General features: G+C 47.8%; 1 protein-coding gene across 7 annotated transcripts in view; it reads right to left on the bottom strand.

Moving 5' to 3' along the window:
* Nucleotides 1-3,706: 3,706 nt before the first annotated feature.
* The window catches only part of CCDC63 (coiled-coil domain containing 63), a 158,599-nt gene continuing 139,911 nt past the window's right edge, over nt 3,707-22,394 (bottom strand). For all 7 annotated transcript variants that reach the window (XM_085634102.1, XM_085634105.1, XM_085634107.1 and 4 more), the window contains one exon: nt 3,707-3,905. In XM_085634102.1, coding sequence (XP_085490228.1) covers nt 3,772-3,905 — 134 coding nt within the window. In that variant the 3' untranslated portion in view covers nt 3,707-3,771. The remainder of the gene's footprint in view (nt 3,906-22,394) is intronic.

Here is a 22,394-nt window from a genome sequence, read left to right as displayed (position 1 = left end):
ATGAAATAATAAACCATAGCTGGACTTAATGGTTCACTGACTCACCCACCCCCACCCACCACATACACACACACAGCTGACCCGGACTCACAGCCAAGGCAAGCGGCGTAGCAAGTATATAAACATTAACAATGCAGCCCCCTGGGCCCCAGTAGAGGAGCGCCGAGCACAGCAGCAACGCACCTACCGGCCGCGACTCCTCCCAGCTGTCGGCTGCCTCCGGTGCTCTCGTTTCCTCCCCCCACGGGTACACCCGGCATGTCTCGTACGGCGGGTCCTCAGTCCCCAGCCAGGGAGATCCAGTGGCGTCAGTCGGGAAGAGATTGTCAAGGCTTTGACTGCTCTGAATCCTGGCCTGGTGGTGCTACCTGCAGGAGCCGCGAAAGCCCCTCACAGCACCCAACGACTACAGAAGCCCCAGGAAGCGGTCCTATTAGCCGCAGACACCGCCGGCAGCATGACAACACCAGCACCTGCAGCCTGAGCCAGCCATGCCCCAACCGCGCTCCCGCCCCTTCCTCCCCCTACCTGCTGCACTCACAGCTCAGCTCTCCCGCCGCCCCCAGACCCGGAGCTGCCAAGTTATAGAGCTCCCAGCCTCCCATAGCAGGACTGGTCCCATCTCCCAGCCTTCCATAGCAGCTCTGGCCGCATCTGCTGATGAAGAGGATAACTCTTCCTTCTTACTTGGGGACCAGGCTAGTGCCTCACACTGAAAGACATTCCATAGGTTTGCACAGGTTTGGATTGGAATCAAAAATAGGCCCTGGCACCCTAGAAAATGTGGCCCACATTTGCGGATTGCGCCTTTTCGAAAAAACACTGCTTCAGTGTTTTAAGTATTAAGAACATGAAGGGGAGGGGTTCTCTAAGAGAGGCATGTTTTCTTAAATTCACTGAGATAAAAAATGCCAATGTTGCCAGGACTTTTTGTGCATGAATTAGTTCACAATGGTGAACCACGCCTGAATACAAGTGAGGCTACTTATGCTCAGGCCCCCTGCCCCTGCTCAATCTGTGTACATTATTGGGCCGGCCCAGCAAGAGACTGGTAATGACACCTTCGCCCCCCTTGGTAAAAGGGAAGTAACAAGCATTAAAAATGCAATAGATCTCGCCTTTTATTAAGTTAAAGCCATTTGCTTTGCTATACAATACCATTAGCAAAGCAAATGGCTTTAACTTAATCAAAGGCGAGACCTATTGCATTTTCAATGCTTGTTCTGTTTGTGGGCCTGGTGCTTCTCTTCCTCCTCTCCTTGGTGCTGGTAGGCATGCAGTGCTCCAGTCTCTCTGTTGTTTGATCCACTTGCTTTGTTTCACTAGACAGTCTTTTGGGCGTCTTTGTGTAGTGCAGTTCTTTGCCCATTTGACCAGTATTTCTTGCCTCTATTCTGTCATCTAGGGGTTCATACTCTGATTTTGTGGGGGCTTTGTACTTTTGTCGTCTGGGTATGTTGGAGTGATTGCTTCTGCCTCTGCTCCTCAGCCACTTGGCGCCAGATTTATCAAGGGCTTGCTTTACCCTTTCATCACGCAAGGTGATGCAAGTGGAATGCAAGCCTTTAACTGAGGTTTACTATGCAACGCAGAGCCACCTTGCGTGGCTGTACATGGTCTAGTAAATGTGGAGCAACGCAAGGCAGCACAAGTCGCTGTGTTACTCTGCGCTGGGAAGGCATTACATCGGTGGAGAGTGGCTGTTCCCATGCAGCCACCCATGTATTTTGGCACATTCCCAGATTTTCTAACACAAGCAAACCTGGGAATGCATCAAAATGCTGCACCTTTCCAGGAGTGGCGCAATAAGGTGAAATATCTTGATTTTATTTTTATTTTTTGCATGCTGCAGCACACTTAGAAAGGGGAAAAATTCCCTAAGGGTTGTTTTAGTGCAGGAATGTATGCTTTCTTGCACAAAAACAATTCTGGGCGGAACACAGGCAACCTTGCACCATGGTGCAAGGGTGCCTGCATTGGAGCTTGGCAGCCAAATGTGCACCAGTGCAGAGAGCAGGAATGCACCATTAGTAAATGCGGCGCATTCCTGCCCTCTCCATTTGATGCAGCCCAGCACAGCAAGTTGTCTTGATAATCTGGCCCTTGATGTTTCAAACTTCGCAGTGTCTTGTTTATGGCTTCACCAGGTTATGGCTTATCCGGGTGGATTGTTGGGCTTGAGGTCTGGTTAGGGGTACTCCCTCCTTTGGTGAGCTTCTTTTTGTAACTCTTTTAATTCAGCATAAGCTCCTTTCAGCATAATGTAGAGAGTGAGTCAACATTTGTTATCCTTCCATAAATCTTTGGTTCGGTACATTTCAGGATAAGCATTGCCATCCATTCACAAGTGGTGCTTTTAAGGCCTATTATCATTTGGAATACACACATATATCTCCCTGATTGCCCTTTCCTCCCCCCTCCTGGAGGTTGTCTCCAGGCCCTCTTTCAGCTGTATCCTTGTACCCTCACCAGGCCCCCCACACTTTCTCCCATTTTTTGGGACAACTTCTGGCTTTGTAAATAATTTGTTTCGGCCCCTGGCACAAGTCCAGGTCAGCTTTCTAGTTTGCAAAATCCGGGGATGCTGCAGCACCCCATGCCATTGCTATATTCCTTTTGGCCACCCTGGCTGCCAATTGTAGCCAGATCCCATTGTATCTAGGCCATGTTATTTGTTTCCCCAGTAATCCCCAGTATCAACCATTTTGCATCCAGAGGCACCTCCACCAGCATGACCTGGGCCATTATCTCTGTTGTTTTAGTCCAGAATTCCAGTATAAGTGGGCACTCCGAGAGGACGTGGAAAAAGGTACCTTCACCTTTGCATCCCCTTCTACACTGTGGAGTCACAAACCTGCCTATTCTATGCAGTGGCGTCTGTGAGTAGTTGGACCGGTGAAGCATTTTGAATTGGATCAGTTGGAAACAAGTGTGTATGACTGTTTCTCATGGGCTCTGAAGAGCCTAAGCCCAGTCCTCATCGTTGAGGTCACCCACATCCCCCCTCCAACGCCATTTTCAGTGGTCCCAATGGGTCGGGGAGTTATTGACCAATGTACGATAGATCACTGGCACCCCTTTGTCTGGCAATGCCTCCGTGAGAACTCGGTCCTCCAGAGGGGAGGACTCAGACATCTGCACACCTTCCTGTACATAGCAGCAAAAAGCATGACCCAGCTGCAAGTATCGAACACACGCAGAGTCTGCTAGAGCGTATTCTTGGCTTAGGTCTTCAAATCGGATAATGGCTTGGTCCCTCCAGACATCACCCAAGTGTTCTATATCCACCAGTTCCCACTTCATAAATCCCTTGAGTTCCCCCACTTCTGACAATAAATGACTGTGCCATTGTGGTGTCGAGCCCGTGAGCCTCGCGGCCCAGCCCAGGAATCTTGTGGCAGTCCTCAAAATCCTGACCACCATCACTGTATGCTGCGGTATGCCTCTGCCAGCCCAGGAAACTTGTGGCAGCCCACAAAATCCTGACCACCGTCACTGTATGCTGCGTTATGCCTCTGTCACTCCTCACCCTTGACCCATCGCCTCTCTATCTACCCTGTATGCAGGGTTTTGGCGGTCAGCAAAGAACCCCTCATTAATCACATGGAGTTGTGAGGCTTGGAAGCTTCCCTCCCCAGTGTATTTATTAAATTATCCCCTATTGAAAATAAAAAGTATCATTACAACTTGAGAAAAAAAAGAGGCATTGACAGTTAAAAATATATACTCTTTATTAAGTGTTCAGCACTTGCTGGCCGTGCCCTCATGGTTCTACTCGGTCACGACGGCCCTCCGGCGGGTATGTTTGCTCTCCACTTTGGGGACCTCCATATCCTTTCCATGGTCCATTTGGATGATGTTCTTCAGGAGCCGCTGCCTCAAGGCTTCACGGTCATATGGCACCTCTGGGGAGAAAGAAGAGATGAGTCAGCGAAATGTAAGAGGCGAATACCAAAGGCATCACCTGGACAGAGGTAGACAGGTCAATATATTCATTGAAATGAGAGGGCCTGCTGCTATGTAGTCCTAAGGGTAGTTTTACCACCCAACAGATGAGTCATCAAAGAGAATGAGAGTGTATCTTATGCAGCCCCTGCGGAATGCTGAACTTCCCTATTGATGAATCAGCAAAATACTATAGCCTGCCTCCCATGCTGCATCTGGGTGAGGGGTGGCCTACCCTTTAGATGACTCATCGAAATGAAAGTTCCTTATATCTAAGGCAGCCCCAGGCAGAGGAAGGCTGGTCCATAAATGAGTCATAGAACGGAAAGAGCCTGGCCTCTATGCTGTACCTGCCACCTGATAAATGAGTCATCAAAGTGAAACAGCCTGGGTCTTGTGCAGCCTGTGGTGGAGACTACTCTATTGATGAGTCAGCAAAATGAAAGAGCTTGATAGTATGCAGCCCCTAGGGAGAGGTGGACTACCCTATAAATGAGCCGACAAAATGAACCTGCCTGGCTGCTTTGCGGCACTAGGGCAGAGGCGGCCTGGAGTATGGCTTGGTCAGACCAATGAAAGCACCTGGAACCTCTGGAGCACCTGGCGAAAAGCAGGTGAAGAGCCAGACTGTTTGAAAAGTGAGTTGGTCCAGTGGAAGGGCAGGGATCCTATGCAGCAGCTCGAGACAGGCTGGGTGGACTATCTGTGGGTCAGTGAAATGAAAGAGCACCTGAGCTGGACCAGGACGGCCTATGGAGAAATTATATTTGCTCCACGGTCCAGAGTCCCTGAAAGGCCAAGGGCAGAGGAGTCTTGTGAGAATGTAATTCCTTGACTTCACCAAAGGCCTGCATCTGGATTCCTACCATGGAATTCCATTCCGAATAAGCGTTTAAGGACATACAATGAACAGCCATGGGGTTCATTCCGCTTCGCTTATTCCAGCAGCACCTTGGAACTGGGTATTTGTTTCTAAAGAAGTAATATGGTTTGATGTGGCATTTTTAATTCAACCAGTAGAATTCCCCATAGAGTTTTTAATGGACCCATGCAATCCCTATACAAAGCCTCTATGCTACAACTGGCACCAGTGCAAGGCATTTATATCTGGAACACTGGAATCTTCACAAGGAAACACAGAGGAGACTTTGCTGAACACATGGCAGAGGAGTTGGGTATATCAGGAAGGTTTGAGAGTGCAAAGACAGGGCATCTCTCTGGCAGGTGACGCAGTCAAGCCTGGCAAGCTCCACAAGGGACTCCAGTTTGATTTGCCCCTGTAATTCACATTCTAGTGCCCAGTTAATGTATCCCTGCAGGGCGCTACCCCTTGCAATGCCACAGAACATGCATGGTTTAGTCTTTGCCAGTTCTCGTGGCATTTGCAAATCTTGCCTTATCATTTACTATTGTGTCTCGTTATTTTAAATATATATAGTTAGCCATTGTGCATTATATTGTTCTGTAGACTTGACAGAAGGAGGGATAAACTGATGGATGGATTAGACAAGGCAGGAAGAGAATACATATCATGTGTTATCCATACAGGAGGCTTGTTGGCCAAAGAGAGAGATTGAAAGACGTACAAGCATTTCCAGAACAAATGCAGAATGCTGAAAACCCCTTGAGTTGTAAGATTCTTTAAGGGCAGAAGAGTTAGTGGCCAAATTCCAGACTTTACTGTATTTTTGGAGATCTGTGATTTTCCTCATGGTGAAGTAATGGCAATCTTGCAACGTACAGAGAGAGGGAGCCCTCTGCACCTCAGGTTTTTAATGGAAGAATTGTTTGCACCAGGCACATTTTGAGATCTTACAGCCTGATCTGGAGTTTGGCCGATGATGCTCTGTCCGTCAGGATGGCAGAGAACATTAAATCTGCCACCCTGACAGACTACCGTGTGCCAAATTTAGAGATCACCGCCGGATCAGCGGTGATATGGGTACCTTGATACACACGGACCTCATGGTGCTTCCTGTCAAGGTACAAAATGTTTTTGGGATGCCCGCCATCCCTTTTGACGGGCATACTCAAAACTTTAACAAAGTTTTCATCTGTCAATGTTTCATTTGTTATTGAAAAATAAAAAAACTAATGATCCAACACCCCAGGGAGTTTTTGCCTGGGTGTGGGGATCATTTTTGTTTCTGTCAGTGTGTCTGTCTGGTGACAGACAGGAAAAAAAGGACACCACTCCGTCCACTCTAAATAGGGCGAGCAGTGTAAGGCCCTTCCTCCGATAGCCTCTACTACTTTGGGCCACTAGAGGAAGCTTTCTGTGGACAAAGCCAACGGGGGGCCCCATCGATGGAAAGGTGGCAGTCCTCTCAACCCTAAATAGGGTGGGCAGACCATCAGTTTGGCGGAAAGGGTACTGATTTGCGACAGAGAACCAAGACCCTTTAAGTGTATTTCAGCCCCTTAGACTGAGGGCTTTATCCGAGCTGGTGGTTGTCGCTGGGGACCAACAGTCCTCATTTTTGAGGACCGCCACTTATTTTTCCTGTTATGACATTTCCCAAGAGCAAGAGACAGAGAGAAACACACAAAGGGGAAAGAAGTAGAAAGAGAAAATGGAAAATCCTCACAAGTAGAGAAAGCAGGAACTTGCACGAGTGAGAGACAGGGGATGGGGGTGTCTGACAATGGATTATAGAGGTGTGAGGTGGTTTGAAGACTACGCAGCCTTGGTATTTGACGGGCTGTTATGTATTAGAGCAGGCCTCAGGCTTCTGAGCAGAGCTTTGGGCACCACCACTCTTTCTATTACAAATTAAGTACTGCTTAGACTCTAGCTCAGAGATACTCAAAGTACGGCCCGGGGGGCGCATGTGGCCCTCCTCACCGTTTTATAAGGCCCCCTTATGAACAGCAGCACTAAGCTGCTGTTTACTTTACAGAGCACGAACATTCAGAAAGCAAAAAAAGATGCAAAGAAGATGCCCTGCACATCTTATCGTTAGGAACACCTTAAACACCATAGTAGGCCAGATTGAATCACAACACTGCAAGCCATTTATTAGAAGTGATGATTTTCGAACATGAATTTAGGAATATTCACGCCTCCCATTCTGGACAACAATGCCAGAAGTGAACCAAGAGGAAAGACATTTGTCAGGTGCACCCTCTGTGTGGCCTAGGTTGTTATTAATATTGGAACAACATTATCACTCAAGAAATAAAACACAAGAGGAGGTTTTGTACAGCACACATCCTGAAGTCGAGCATTTGAAGGGGCTCTCATGTGTGGTCATGAAGAGAAAGGAGGCCAAGTGAAATAAAACAGTTGCTTAGTATCACACAGCTTGGCCAAGTGGAGAACCTGGGATTGATCCCAGGTCTTCTGGTTCCACCCTCAAGAGGAGTATTGCTTTCCTTCTCAGGTTTTACATCAAAAGCGAATTCCTTGTCTTTATTTCTTGGCGCATGAGGTTAGAGTATGTACAAAAGGGGGTGGTGATGGACGGAGCATCAGAACCAATCAAATACTCACACCCAGTCAACAGATCTGGGTTTGATCCATCACCGTTCTTTAGCCCACTCTGCCACCCCAGTTCAGACATGACCATATGCAAATCAGTCTGACCCTGTGCCTCATGGGAAGAGTCCAGCCCGAACTGCCAAGCCATGCCTTCCCTGGACCGGGAACAAGCTTCCTAGGACCGGTTTCTGGCATTTCAGCCGTCTTCAGCCAGGCTTGCTTGAATCCAGTGGCAAAGTGAGCAAGGGACTCACGTCTGAGCATACCCTGCCAACTTATGGCGAACAAAGCGGTACAAAAGGGGGTGGTGATGGACGGAGCATCAGAACCAATCAAATTCTCACACCCAGTCAACAGATCTGGGTTTGATCCATCACCGTTCTTTAGCCCACTCTGCCACCCCAGTTCAGACATGACCATATGCAAATCAGTCTGACCCTGTGCCTCATGGGAAGAGTCCAGCCCGAACTGCCAAGCCATGCCTTCCCTGGACCGGGAACAAGCTTCCTAGGACCGGTTTCTGGCATTTCAGCCGTCTTCAGCCAGGCTTGCTTGAATCCAGTGGCAAAGTGAGCAAGGGACTCACGTCTGAGCATACCCTGCCAACTTATGGCGAACAAAGCGGTACAAAAGGGGGTGGTGATGGACGGAGCATCAGAACCAATCAAATACTCACACCCAGTCAACAGATCTGGGTTTGATCCATCACCGTTCTTTAGCCCACTCTGCCACCCCAGTTCAGACATGACCATATGCAAATCAGTCTGACCCTGTGCCTCATGGGAAGAGTCCAGCCCGAACTGCCAAGCCATGCCTTCCCTGGACCGGGAACAAGCTTCCTAGGACCGGTTTCTGGCATTTCAGCCGTCTTCAGCCAGGCTTGCTTGAATCCAGTGGCAAAGTGAGCAAGGGACTCACGTCTGAGCATACCCTGCCAACTTATGGCGAACAAAGCGGTACAAAAGGGGGTGGTGATGGACGGAGCATCAGAACCAATCAAATTCTCACACCCAGTCAACAGATCTGGGTTTGATCCATCACCGTTCTTTAGCCCACTCTGCCACCCCAGTTCAGACATGACCATATGCAAATCAGTCTGACCCTGTGCCTCATGGGAAGAGTCCAGCCCGAACTGCCAAGCCATGCCTTCCCTGGACCGGGAACAAGCTTCCTAGGACCGGTTTCTGGCATTTCAGCCGTCTTCAGCCAGGCTTGCTTGAATCCAGTGGCAAAGTGAGCAAGGGACTCACGTCTGAGCATACCCTGCCAACTTATGGCGAACAAAGCGGTACAAAAGGGGGTGGTGATGGACGGAGCATCAGAACCAATCAAATACTCACACCCAGTCAACAGATCTGGGTTTGATCCATCACCGTTCTTTAGCCCACTCTGCCACCCCAGTTCAGACATGACCATATGCAAATCAGTCTGACCCTGTGCCTCATGGGAAGAGTCCAGCCCGAACTGCCAAGCCATGCCTTCCCTGGACCGGGAACAAGCTTCCTAGGACCGGTTTCTGGCATTTCAGCCGTCTTCAGCCAGGCTTGCTTGAATCCAGTGGCAAAGTGAGCAAGGGACTCACGTCTGAGCATACCCTGCCAACTTATGGCGAACAAAGCGGTACAAAAGGGGGTGGTGATGGACGGAGCATCAGAACCAATCAAATACTCACACCCAGTCAACAGATCTGGGTTTGATCCATCACCGTTCTTTAGCCCACTCTGCCACCCCAGTTCAGACATGACCATATGCAAATCAGTCTGACCCTGTGCCTCATGGGAAGAGTCCAGCCCGAACTGCCAAGCCATGCCTTCCCTGGACCGGGAACAAGCTTCCTAGGACCGGTTTCTGGCATTTCAGCCGTCTTCAGCCAGGCTTGCTTGAATCCAGTGGCAAAGTGAGCAAGGGACTCACGTCTGAGCATACCCTGCCAACTTATGGCGAACAAAGCGGTACAAAAGGGGGTGGTGATGGACGGAGCATCAGAACCAATCAAATACTCACACCCAGTCAACAGATCTGGGTTTGATCCATCACCGTTCTTTAGCCCACTCTGCCACCCCAGTTCAGACATGACCATATGCAAATCAGTCTGACCCTGTGCCTCATGGGAAGAGTCCAGCCCGAACTGCCAAGCCATGCCTTCCCTGGACCGGGAACAAGCTTCCTAGGACCGGTTTCTGGCATTTCAGCCGTCTTCAGCCAGGCTTGCTTGAATCCAGTGGCAAAGTGAGCAAGGGACTCACGTCTGAGCATACCCTGCCAACTTATGGCGAACAAAGCGGTACAAAAGGGGGTGGTGATGGACGGAGCATCAGAACCAATCAAATACTCACACCCAGTCAACAGATCTGGGTTTGATCCATCACCGTTCTTTAGCCCACTCTGCCACCCCAGTTCAGACATGACCATATGCAAATCAGTCTGACCCTGTGCCTCATGGGAAGAGTCCAGCCCGAACTGCCAAGCCATGCCTTCCCTGGACCGGGAACAAGCTTCCTAGGACCGGTTTCTGGCATTTCAGCCGTCTTCAGCCAGGCTTGCTTGAATCCAGTGGCAAAGTGAGCAAGGGACTCACGTCTGAGCATACCCTGCCAACTTATGGCGAACAAAGCGGTACAAAAGGGGGTGGTGATGGACGGAGCATCAGAACCAATCAAATACTCACACCCAGTCAACAGATCTGGGTTTGATCCATCACCGTTCTTTAGCCCACTCTGCCACCCCAGTTCAGACATGACCATATGCAAATCAGTCTGACCCTGTGCCTCATGGGAAGAGTCCAGCCCGAACTGCCAAGCCATGCCTTCCCTGGACCGGGAACAAGCTTCCTAGGACCGGTTTCTGGCATTTCAGCCGTCTTCAGCCAGGCTTGCTTGAATCCAGTGGCAAAGTGAGCAAGGGACTCACGTCTGAGCATACCCTGCCAACTTATGGCGAACAAAGCGGTACAAAAGGGGGTGGTGATGGAAGCTTGTTTCTGGTCCAGGGAAGGCATGGCTTGGCAGTTCGGGCTGGACTGTTCCCATGAGGCACAGGGTCAGACTGATTTGCATATGGCCATGTCTGAACTGGGGTGGCAGAGTGGGCTAAAGAACGGTGATGGATCAAGCCCAGATCTGTTGACTGGGTGTGAGTGTTTGATTGGTTCTGATGCTCCGTCCATCACCACCCCTTTTTGTACCACTTTGTTCGCCATAAGTTGGCAGGGTATGCTCAGACGTGAGTCCCTTGCTCACTTTGCCACTGGATTCAAGCAAGCCTGGCTGAAGACGGCTGAAATGCCAGAAACCGGTCCTAGGAAGCTTGTTTCTGGTCCAGGGAAGGCATGGCTTGGCAGTTCGGGCTGGACTGTTCCCATGAGGCACAGGGTCAGACTGATTTGCATATGGCCATGTCTGAACTGGGGTGGCAGAGTGGGCTAAAGAACGGTGATGGATCAAGCCCAGATCTGTTGACTGGGTGTGAGTGTTTGATTGGTTCTGATGCTCCGTCCATCACCACCCCTTTTTGTACCACTTTGTTCGCCATAAGTTGGCAGGGTATGCTCAGACGTGAGTCCCTTGCTCACTTTGCCACTGGATTCAAGCAAGCCTGGCTGAAGACGGCTGAAATGCCAGAAACCGGTCCTAGGAAGCTTGTTTCTGGTCCAGGGAAGGCATGGCTTGGCATTTCGGGCTGGACTGTTCCCATGAGGCACAGGGTCAGACTGATTTGCATATGGCCATGTCTGAACTGGGGTGGCAGAGTGGGCTAAAGAACGGTGATGGATCAAGCCCAGATCTGTTGACTGGGTGTGAGTGTTTGATTGGTTCTGATGCTCCGTCCATCACCACCCCTTTTTGTACCACTTTGTTCGCCATAAGTTGGCAGGGTATGCTCAGACGTGAGTCCCTTGCTCACTTTGCCACTGGATTCAAGCAAGCCTGGCTGAAGACGGCTGAAATGCCAGAAACCGGTCCTAGGAAGCTTGTTTCTGGTCCAGGGAAGGCATGGCTTGGCAGTTCGGGCTGGACTGTTCCCATGAGGCACAGGGTCAGACTGATTTGCATATGGCCATGTCTGAACTGGGGTGGCAGAGTGGGCTAAAGAACGGTGATGGATCAAGCCCAGATCTGTTGACTGGGTGTGAGTGTTTGATTGGTTCTGATGCTCCGTCCATCACCACCCCTTTTTGTACCACTTTGTTCGCCATAAGTTGGCAGGGTATGCTCAGACGTGAGTCCCTTGCTCACTTTGCCACTGGATTCAAGCAAGCCTGGCTGAAGACGGCTGAAATGCCAGAAACCGGTCCTAGGAAGCTTGTTTCTGGTCCAGGGAAGGCATGGCTTGGCAGTTCGGGCTGGACTGTTCCCATGAGGCACAGGGTCAGACTGATTTGCATATGGCCATGTCTGAACTGGGGTGGCAGAGTGGGCTAAAGAACGGTGATGGATCAAGCCCAGATCTGTTGACTGGGTGTGAGTGTTTGATTGGTTCTGATGCTCCGTCCATCACCACCCCTTTTTGTACCACTTTGTTCGCCATAAGTTGGCAGGGTATGCTCAGACGTGAGTCCCTTGCTCACTTTGCCACTGGATTCAAGCAAGCCTGGCTGAAGACGGCTGAAATGCCAGAAACCGGTCCTAGGAAGCTTGTTTCTGGTCCAGGGAAGGCATGGCTTGGCAGTTCGGGCTGGACTGTTCCCATGAGGCACAGGGTCAGACTGATTTGCATATGGCCATGTCTGAACTGGGGTGGCAGAGTGGGCTAAAGAACGGTGATGGATCAAGCCCAGATCTGTTGACTGGGTGTGAGTGTTTGATTGGTTCTGATGCTCCGTCCATCACCACCCCTTTTTGTACCACTTTGTTCGCCATAAGTTGGCAGGGTATGCTCAGACGTGAGTCCCTTGCTCACTTTGCCACTGGATTCAAGCAAGCCTGGCTGAAGACGGCTGAAATGCCAGAAACCGGTCCTAGGAAGCTTGTTTCTAGTCCAGGGAAGGCATGGCTTGGCAGTTCGGGCTGGACTGTTCCCATGAGGCACAGGGTCAGACTGATTTGCATATGGCCATGTCTGAACTGGGGTGGCAGAGTGGGCTAAAGAACGGTGATGGATCAAGCCCAGATCTGTTGACTGGGTGTGAGTGTTTGATTGGTTCTGATGCTCCGTCCATCACCACCCCTTTTTGTACCATGAGGTTAGAGTATGAGCCGCAGACAGAAGCCACGTGGAGGCTTTGCGTGTTGTCCGCACCATGTACATGTTTCACCTCCACCTTAAGGCACCCAACTCTCGGGCATGCCATAGACCATACTTTTTGGCCCCTGGGAAAATGTTTGCTAGTACCAATGCTCTAGTTAAATTGTCCCCCTTCCTCCCACCCTCTTCCTCCTCCCCCACACGTTCTCTGACGCAAGCTCAGCTCCTGCTCCAGGAAGTTTGACTGGCAGGTACCGCGCTTCGTGAGAATAATTATGCCTTCTCCGGCAGAGGAGGGGGTGTAATTGCACTGTACCACGCGTGGGCATGGATTCTAAATGTATCCTGGCATACAGTGCCAAGGGAAAGCTCTGCCATGGCTTGCTGGGAGCGCGCACTCATTTGCATATTCATTTTATTGGACTGAACATATGAACAAATAGGTGGAATCCACTCCAAGTACACCCTTGGTATTTCCTGGGGATTCCGCAATATTTTATGTTAATGAAAGTGATTCTGCTATATGTTTCTAAACCACGGTCCCAATACCGGTCTGTTCTGGATTTTCATGATCACTATTGGTTACATTATTTAGATTGTAAATAAATGTATCAAATGTTGATATTGTGAAAATCTGGCATGGATACCCATCAATGTTTGATGTGTTTATGATTATTTGCAATCACTGTGTTTAGACTTCATATAGCATAACATGGAAAACCAGAAAGATAACTCAGTGGCTTACTGCGCCTCACAAGAGCAAATTTGCATGTACTATTGAGCAGTACAAGTTTATTCCAGCAATCTAATGCATGCATTTTGCACCACAGCAAATCCGAAGACGTCTGGATCCTCTTTGACATGTTCAAGAGCAGATGGAATTTGCAAAGATACGCTCCGTGCATCTTCAAATTGCTCTCAATAGTTTCAGGTTTGCTCAAGTGCAAATCATGGCAAAAACAATGAGATGTTTGCAAACATGACATATCTCGACAGCCAGTCTTTGGAAATTTGGTCCTTTCTGAATAAACGAAAGACAATAAGTTCAAATCTCTGCAGTGTCGACCCCACTGTTTAATGTAACAGCCTGGCATCCAAAATATGTCCAAGAGGGTGGAATCCTTGCCAGATTTTCAGTATAACTTCTGACTGTATAGATGAGTTCTATTTAGATTCAATTGATGTGAATTGATCTTATGTGGTTAGCCTGAAAGTCGGTAATGGGTCTATGGCAGATACTCCTGTACTAGAATTTATATATACAATATGGCAGTAGTAGTTATAGTTAGGTCAGCGTTTCCATAGGAAATGCCTTTTTTGTTTTGCTAATTACTTTGGCACTGTTTGACAAATCTTCACAAACCATTCCAAAAACCTGATATTTTTGCCTAGTTTGGGCGTGGAAAGTTGCGGGGTGATCTGTCAAGCAATCGCAGCAAAAAAAGGGGAGTTTCAAAATGCAAAATCCTCATCCATTTTCTATAGACTTTTTTGGAACGGCCATACCACAAAAACTGCTAAATGAATGATACCAAATTTGGCAGAAAACGAGATCTTGGTCCAGAAAGCATACTATTTGTGAAATTGGTGTAAATCCGTTCAGTAGTTGTTTTAGATATTCAGCAAGAAAAATATTTGTATATCTGGACAGGTGGGTTCAAGGGACTCTCACGAGTGTCCAGAGTCCCTGAAACCCAATAAAAAAGCTATGTTCTGATTGATCCAGGGGTCTTTTTTTCCCTTCAGACAATTCGCTCCCACAGAAGACACACTCTAATGAGGGCTCTGATTGGCTGCCAGCAACACGAATAAAATTGTTGCTGGCAGCCATTACATGACTCAAGGACTTAGTCCCCTGTCCTGCATTTTTTTATGGAAAAACAACATAAGACAGCCGGATGGGATACCCTGACCCCACCTAGACCTTGTGGCAGGGTCCTACTGAGAACCCCCACAGCTCAAAAAAAATTGCAGCTGTTTTTTGCCACAATCTTGTGGAACTCCTCTGGGATCGCAAAAATTAAATAAAATGGCCACTCGTCACTTAAAAAAACATAATTTGGGGAAGAGGGTGTTGGTCAGGGCTGCGTCCCTGAGCTTATCCTGGGCCCCAGGATCGCAACCCACGAAGTCAACTTTTAAAGAAAGGGGAGGGTGGCAGCAAGCGGAAGAAGCGGCTCCCGCTAAGCGGGAGCAATGCCGATCCCATGCGGAAGACGGCTGAGACCGCAGGGGCTCTTCCCACAAACCAGAATGTTATGTTTTGTGGGTTCCGCTGGGCTTCTTTCGTTTTGGGAAGGGAGGCCACGTGCACGATCCACTATATTAATTTTTGTCCCAAGGAATGGGGAGGGGGGGCCACGCGCCCGGCCCCTAATATTAATGTTTTTGGCGTCCCTGGGGTCTTCTAAGGCTCAGGGAGGGAAGCCCTGTGCCCCACTCCCCTATAATTTATATATGGCCCCAGGGTATGAGTTCCCCGGGGCAGATTTGACCTTGAGTGGCGGGGGATGAAACCCCTCCCCTAAAAGGAATGTTTTTGGCCCCAAGGGATCCACAGCATAAGTTTTTTTAAAGCGATTCTTTTTAACCCCTTGAGTGCCCCGCCCTTTCCACGCCCTGTGCCGGGCGTTTCATTAGCGGGCGGGGCTCATGACGAGATAGTCTCGTCATGGGCACAGCGCAACCGCGGCCCATGACGAGACCATCTCGTCATGGGCACTCAAGGGGTTAAACAACCCCGCCCCCGTGATACGCCAGAACCTGGGGGTGACAGTAGCTTTTTATTTTGGGGAGTGGGGTGCGTGGCCCTATTCCACAGGGCTGTGGTAAAAAAAGAAGGGAGGGGTGCATGGCCTCCCTCATTTTTACTATCCCTCACTGCCAGGATGTTCCTGGCAATGACAGACAGTAAAAAAAAAAAAAACAAGAGACAGCCCAGTCTAAATAGGACCGGTAGTTGGATTGCGTACCTGCAATGGCCAGTCCTCCCTTGCGCCGTCGGAGGGAGGTTTATGCAGAAGGAGTAATATTTACTTAGTCTGAATAAACCTGGTGCTCCCCCTGACTCACAAGAGAGCAGGCTGGCCAACAGTTTGGCAGACGAGTTTTTCCGTCGTCGTTGTGACAGAGTACCCTGTCCATCAAACTATAATTCAGGCCCTTACTAGAAGACCCTGCTGTTTTATATTTAACATGCACTAAATAGCACAGTACTGTTTAGAAATACCATTGTTGAAATATCAGAAATACATTTTCATGGTGACATTTGTAGATGAGAAAAACATGAGAGGAAAAATGCCTCATTTTGTCAATCAGCGAAATTGACTCATTATCGGCAGGCGCATCTGACATCCTTGCAAAGGGGGCCTGGCTTCTCTATCTGGAAAGTGATGTAAATAAATCTGCCAGAAGGGGGCCTGGACAGAGCCCAACTCCAAATGTTCCCCTGCTTGCCTGTTGTAAGCTACCAGATGGATGAGGCCATGAAGAGCTGCTAGGCAAAGTCACCACTAAAGACGAACAACCTTTCGCTTTCAAAATACATTTCAGTTTTCTTGTAAACGTTAAATTTTTCTAGGAAATATGAAGCTATTGTCAAAAAACTCCAGATTTACACTGGAATTAGCCAGTAGCGGCTGCTACTGAACGGGCGTGGGAGGGTGGGGCGGGGCAGGGGGACTAGCAGAGGGGGGAGGGAATTTAAAAAAACACGTGGATGCAACCAGCTAGCCGGCCGCCACCTTTCCTCCATCCTCTTCTCTTCTTCTGGGGCAGCAGTAATGCAGCTTGGGTGGAGAACATGGAAAGTGCAGCCAAAATGTCATGCGCACTTAGGAAGTGCCTACCACTCCTCCCCCAGCCTCTAAACAGCCCAGCCCCACCCCCAACCAACTAAGCCAGTAAGCTTTAATAAAATAATAATAGCCTTAGGTTATCATCATTTTATTTTTCTGTTTTTAATTGTTCAGTGGGGCGACGCTCCTCTGCCTTAGTGACTCCATGTCTCAGTGGACTGCATTTCCTACAGTGACCGTTCTCTTAACCACAAAATCGCACTCCAAATGTAGCTCTTCTCCCAACTTCAAAATTGCACTTCTCAGGCAAGTCCATCACATCTACATCGAACTCTTCAATGAACAAGTGTAATGGCAGACTTGGTTAGACAATTTTCTCATCTGCCACAACCTCCGAAACCTGAAACACCCTCATACGCCACAGAACCCAACCACCCCGACCCATTGCCGGCAGATAGTCCAAAATCATCAGCACTGAGCAGCCAGAGGCAAGCTATAGCCCAGTAATGGCAATCACCTCAAATGTCCTCTGGAAGACCTCTACGGTGATATCTCAACCATGCTAAGCCACAAACAACACTTTTATCATGGACCCAGTCAAGCAAAGAAGAAAAACAGCCATAAGCTTCAGCACAAAAAGACACAGAAGGAACTATAGAGTGCCAAAAAAAAAAGTATTTGTAGGGGCTCAAAGTTTTTTGTAGGAGCCCACCACTGGTGCTTCCAAATGCTGGGGTTGTCAAATACCAGGGCCACTTAGTCTTGATTCCATATCATGCCTCTTTCTGCCACCATTCTACTTTTACTGTCTCTTTTTAACGGTTTCCCCTTTTTTATTCCTTGATCTCTCTTGCTCTGAGAAAAAGTATGATGAGAAAATAGCCTAGGCCCCCTAAAATGAGTGTCTGAGCCACCACCAACAGGCACTTACACAAATTAAGCACTGGAGGTGTGTCAACACTGTTGAAAGAACCAACAGTTTCCTATCATGCTAAATGTATTAGCAAAGCCCCAAACCAACAAAGGGTGTTTTGGGGGGTTTGTGGGCAAGCGCCGGACATGGCGGCACATTAGGGAAGATCTGGCAAGCCGCGGGCACATTCACTCAATATCCTATTAATTATCCGACATCTGTAAGATGCATCGGGCAGAGTGGAGGATGGTGCGGTGTCCTGGTTGCGGCGCTCACCGGATCAAATGGGTCGCACTGACAGATGCACAGCCGCATGACAACAGGAGAGCAACACTGTAGCACACCTGCCAACTTACAAAATAACTTCACCGTGCGAGGAGGGGGTGGGGCCTGGTGCCAAGAGCTAACAAGCACTCTGCCCCTCACCAGGGCCCCACCCCCTCCCCAAACAAAACAAAAAGGGTCATTGAGGCTGTCGCCGATGTCCTGGGGTTTTTTCACACCTTTTAATAGACATAGGCTACCTACAGCTTCTGAAATGAGCTGGAAATCTACTTTTTACAGTGGTTTTCAGCTCGTTTTCCCTGCCACTGTGTGATTACGGCTCCTCATCGTGGATCGTGTGAAGGGAGCTGAAATCATGTGACACACAGTGGCACCATGTGAGTTTGCAAGTCTGCTATAGCAACATTGTGGCATGTGAGTAACAGAGCTCTGCGGTTGGGGATCGTATTACCAAATGTCAAAATTGCAAGGTAGGCCAATTTGCTTCCCCCACAATTCTCCGCCTCTTCACATTTCTAGGTGATGCTCCGCCATACCTCTGTGCCATTAATATGACGGGGAGGGGGCTTGCGGAATAAGTATCAGATTGATTGAGAACTGAGAAGTTATTCTTGCAGGGTGAGAACCCCACCGATGCAGCGCCGCCACCGCCTTGGGCGAGGCCCGGAAAAGTGGGGAGAGGGCAAGGCTGTCTGGCTGTTGCTAACAGATGCAAACTCCATCGGTGACAGACAGCAGTTGGCTCTGGCCTATCGTGTAGCCCCTTGTGTAACACCGTCCAAAGAACTATTATCCATTGCAGAAGACCCTCGTCTCATTAACCAGGGGCCAAAATCAACAGGCCATCAGGGAATGAAGAGCTCATGCCCTCTGCTATTGGTTGAGATGAGTAACCCCCTTCGTCATGCCCAGGTGAACGAGGGGTGGTGTTGCAGTGTGGATCATCATGAGGGACATTATGTGGTGCAAAAAGGCTCAAAAGTAGACATAGCAGGTAAAAATGGAGAGCTACGCCTTTCTGAGGAATATAACGGAAGGTGGAAAGCGCAACTTTGAATGCTCGACCACAGGAAAACTCTGTCACAGAGAAAGAATCCAGGCGGAGATACGTCATGTTGGTCCTGAAAGACACCAAAGTCACTCTTAAATCAAAAATTGACACCGTGATGATAAAAATCGGGCTGCTCCGTACAGACTTAAGAAAGGTCAGTGAGACAGGCAGTCTCCTCGATCACGACATTTAAAGGAGGGAGTGACAACATTGAAGTCTATAGTGACCGTGTTCAAAAAGGAAAATAGACTGGCCCAAGCCCAGGAAACAACATCCATCTGGTAAAGGTCCCGTAACTAATAGAGGGGGTCAAGCGTGGACTTATTAGTTGAAGACTGGGTTTTGAACCACCTGCGGATTAAAGAGCTATCCAACTTCTTTTCTGTTGATGGCAGGCATAGTTTGACGATGCCCGCATCGGAACCGCACATATGATCATAGCGAGAATGTTGAACTACCGCAACAGAGCTGTATCCTGCAAGCGGTCAGAAAGCATGGGGAGTTCAGATTTGATAAAACCACCATTAGGGTTTATCCAGAATTTACCTTGGCTGTCCAAAAGCAAAGTCTATCCTTCGACATGGTAAAGAGGTACATAAGAGAGCAGGATATCAAATATACGATGCTCTTCCCCGCTAAACTCTGGATCAGGACAGATGGGAAGTTGTGGACATTCTTCTCACTGGACGATGCCAGGAGGGCAGGAGGCCGGTGCAGCAGAGGGCCTCAGCCAGTACAGCAAGCGGTGGTCAGACAAACAAGGGAACCCTAGGGGAGCTGACACTTGTGGATGATCCCATGGAGGTGGGGAGGGCGCAGACCATTGGCCCCACTCCCCCCCAAATAGATGGCAACATTACCATTGACAACCCAGAGGCAGAAACGGCTGTCGAGGTGGTTGATCTGGTGACAAGCAGGAGAGTCCATGTCGTATGTGGGGGGATTTTATATAGTAACAATCCCTCTGTTAAGACACAATGGTACAAACTGATACCAAATAACAAGCAATTATATTGAACTTATGACCAAATGTTTGTCACATTTATTATATAAAAAAACATACATGTATTTCATTAAAATCAATAATACATTTCACAAGACATATTAAAACACATTGTTCACACTACTAAAGAATTATCAATTCATGTACACATAACAACCTGTTATGAGCCCGCATAACAGAAAACAACAGAAGACAATGCACTTTGTCATATGTTACACATCCTATTGGGTCATAAATGTATATCCGCAGTTTGTGATATATCAGACACAATTATATCTACAAAAAAGGCCACGGTTGTCCCTATTTCAAAATATTATTTGGCTTGATTTACCAGGCGTACTTGTCGTCTATCAGAAGGAGAATCTCCAGATCGTCATGGCTGGATGTTACTTAACTGAACCCTTATTGTGGGGCTCCTCCTTGTACTATTCTTGAACAATATCGTGATCACACTAGAGAATCCTTGGACTATTTCACCTAGCATACATAGGTGGCGCGCATTGAGGGAGAATTTTAACGGACTACCGCCGCCCAGCTGAACAACACAAATCAAGTAAATTAACCCCGTAAATCAAGCCAAATAATATTTCGAAATCCTACATAAGACGTATGAGGATATACAACGCTTAAAAACGAAACTTAATAAGAAGATACGAAGTATAGTTTAAAGCAAACGGAGCATAGTGACACAGGTCCGAGTATAATAGACGAGGATCTGAGCCTATAATCTGTCTTGAAAAAGATGGCCTTATAAGAAAAACCATCGAAACGCGTCGACGGAATTGAAAACACAATCCGAGGGACAACCGTGGCCTTTTTTGTAGATATAATTGTGTCTGATATATCACAAACTGTGGATATACATTTATGACCCAATAGGATGTGTAACATATGACAAAGTGCATTGTCTTCTGTTGTTTTCTGTTATGCGGGCCCAATAGGATGTGTCGAGAAAGGGGCGATGTGACACCCCAGACGGACGCACTGCATACATTAAGCATGATTCTGATGCCAAAATATCAATTTTCATCTTTTTATTCAAATTTCTTCCAATATAAACGTTTTCATCCATAGTTCTTATTGACACAAGAGAGACGACTTATGTTCTTTAAATCCTTAACAACTGCAGTCATGCCAATCCAGGCCTTATACTGTAGCGCGGTACATAAGTGTTATCCATTCATTGATCCAAATAACCCAATGCATTTCGGACCTGTTTTCGGCCCTTCGTCAGGGGTACTCTACAATTTAAAAACATTGTTGTCAAAACGTGCATTTAAATCACTCCAACGCGTTAATATTTACACTGAATTGTACTACTTTTAACTTGTATGCATTAACGTTTTCCCGCTAGAAAAAACCTTAGAATTATCCCTAGGTTGATGCTCAAAACCACCTCCCCAGTTCTCACTTTTCAAACCTTTTGTAATTATGGCCCAATTCAGTACCATAACACCCCTTCAAAAGCAAGTTATTGCCCAACACCTAAGTCACCCCGAACCTTTACCTTCTAGATCAGCTTCCAAAAACGCCTCACGATTGAAAGCGCAGGCCTCCGCCTCCTGAATGTTTTCCTAAATCTGTGCTTTTAACACCTGTACTCTATTTACGCCCTCCTCTTTTTCGTACCTTCCTCTGTTAACCCTGTGTCTCCCTCACCATTAGGCAGTCACCTGCTCTTACGTATTTCTCAACAATCTTTTGTGATGAATTTCGAACGTCGACGTTTTTAATAGTAACCTCCACTTTATCTTGCCCTAGTAATCTTGTTACGTTCGAAATAAACTCACCCTTTCAAATCTGTGGCTTGTCATGTTTACCAAAAACCTGATCTACTACATGTCCCACAATCCACTGCTTATACCCACCTGAAATATAACTGTACCTAATTTATGAAGCTAATTAATTGCCTCTTCAGGAAAACATTCAGGAGGCGGAGGCCTGCGCTTTAATCGTGAGGCGTTTTTGGAAGCTGATCTAGAAGGTAAAGGTTCGGGGTGACTTAGGTGATGGGCAATAACTTGCTTTGGAAGGGGTGTTATGGTACTGAATTGGGCCATAATTACAAAAGGTTTGAAAAGTGAGAACTGGGGAGGTGGTTTTGAGCATCAACCTAGGGATAATTCTAAGGTTTTTTCTAGCGGGAAAATGTTAATGCATACAAGTTAAAAGTAGTACAATTCAGTGTAAATATTAACGCGTTGGAGTGATTTAAATGCACGTTTTGACAACAATGTTTTTAAATTGTAGAGTACCCCTGACGAAGGGCCGAAAACAGGTCCGAAATGCATTGGGTTATTTGGATCAATGAATGGATAACACTTATGTACCGCGCTACAGTATGAGGCCTGGATTGGCATGTCTGCAGTTGTTAAGGATTTAAAGAACATAAGTCGTCTCTCTTGTGTCAATAAGAACTATGGATGAAACGTTTAAATTGGAAGAAACTTGAATAAAAAGATGAAAATGGATATTTTGGCATCAGAATCATGCTTAATGTATGCAGTGCGTCCGTCTGGGGTGTCACATCGCCCCTTTCTCGACAGATTCTATTATTCACGTGGCTTAGGGCGGACCACGGTTGCTGGGCTTGCACGCAATCAAATCCAAAATGGAACAAGAGTTCAGAAAAAAAGAAGACAAAAAGGTGTGCATGCTGTCAAATCCCCCTTGTTTCCAATAGGATGTGTAACATTTGACAAAGTGCATTGTCTTCTGTTGTTTTCTGTTATGCG

Source organism: Triturus cristatus, chromosome 11 (genome assembly GCF_964204655.1).
Source record: "Triturus cristatus chromosome 11, aTriCri1.1, whole genome shotgun sequence".
Lineage (NCBI taxonomy): Eukaryota > Metazoa > Chordata > Amphibia > Caudata > Salamandridae > Triturus > Triturus cristatus.
The sequence above is the reverse complement of the archived record's forward strand: the minus strand, read 5'-3'. Positions and strand labels throughout refer to the sequence as shown.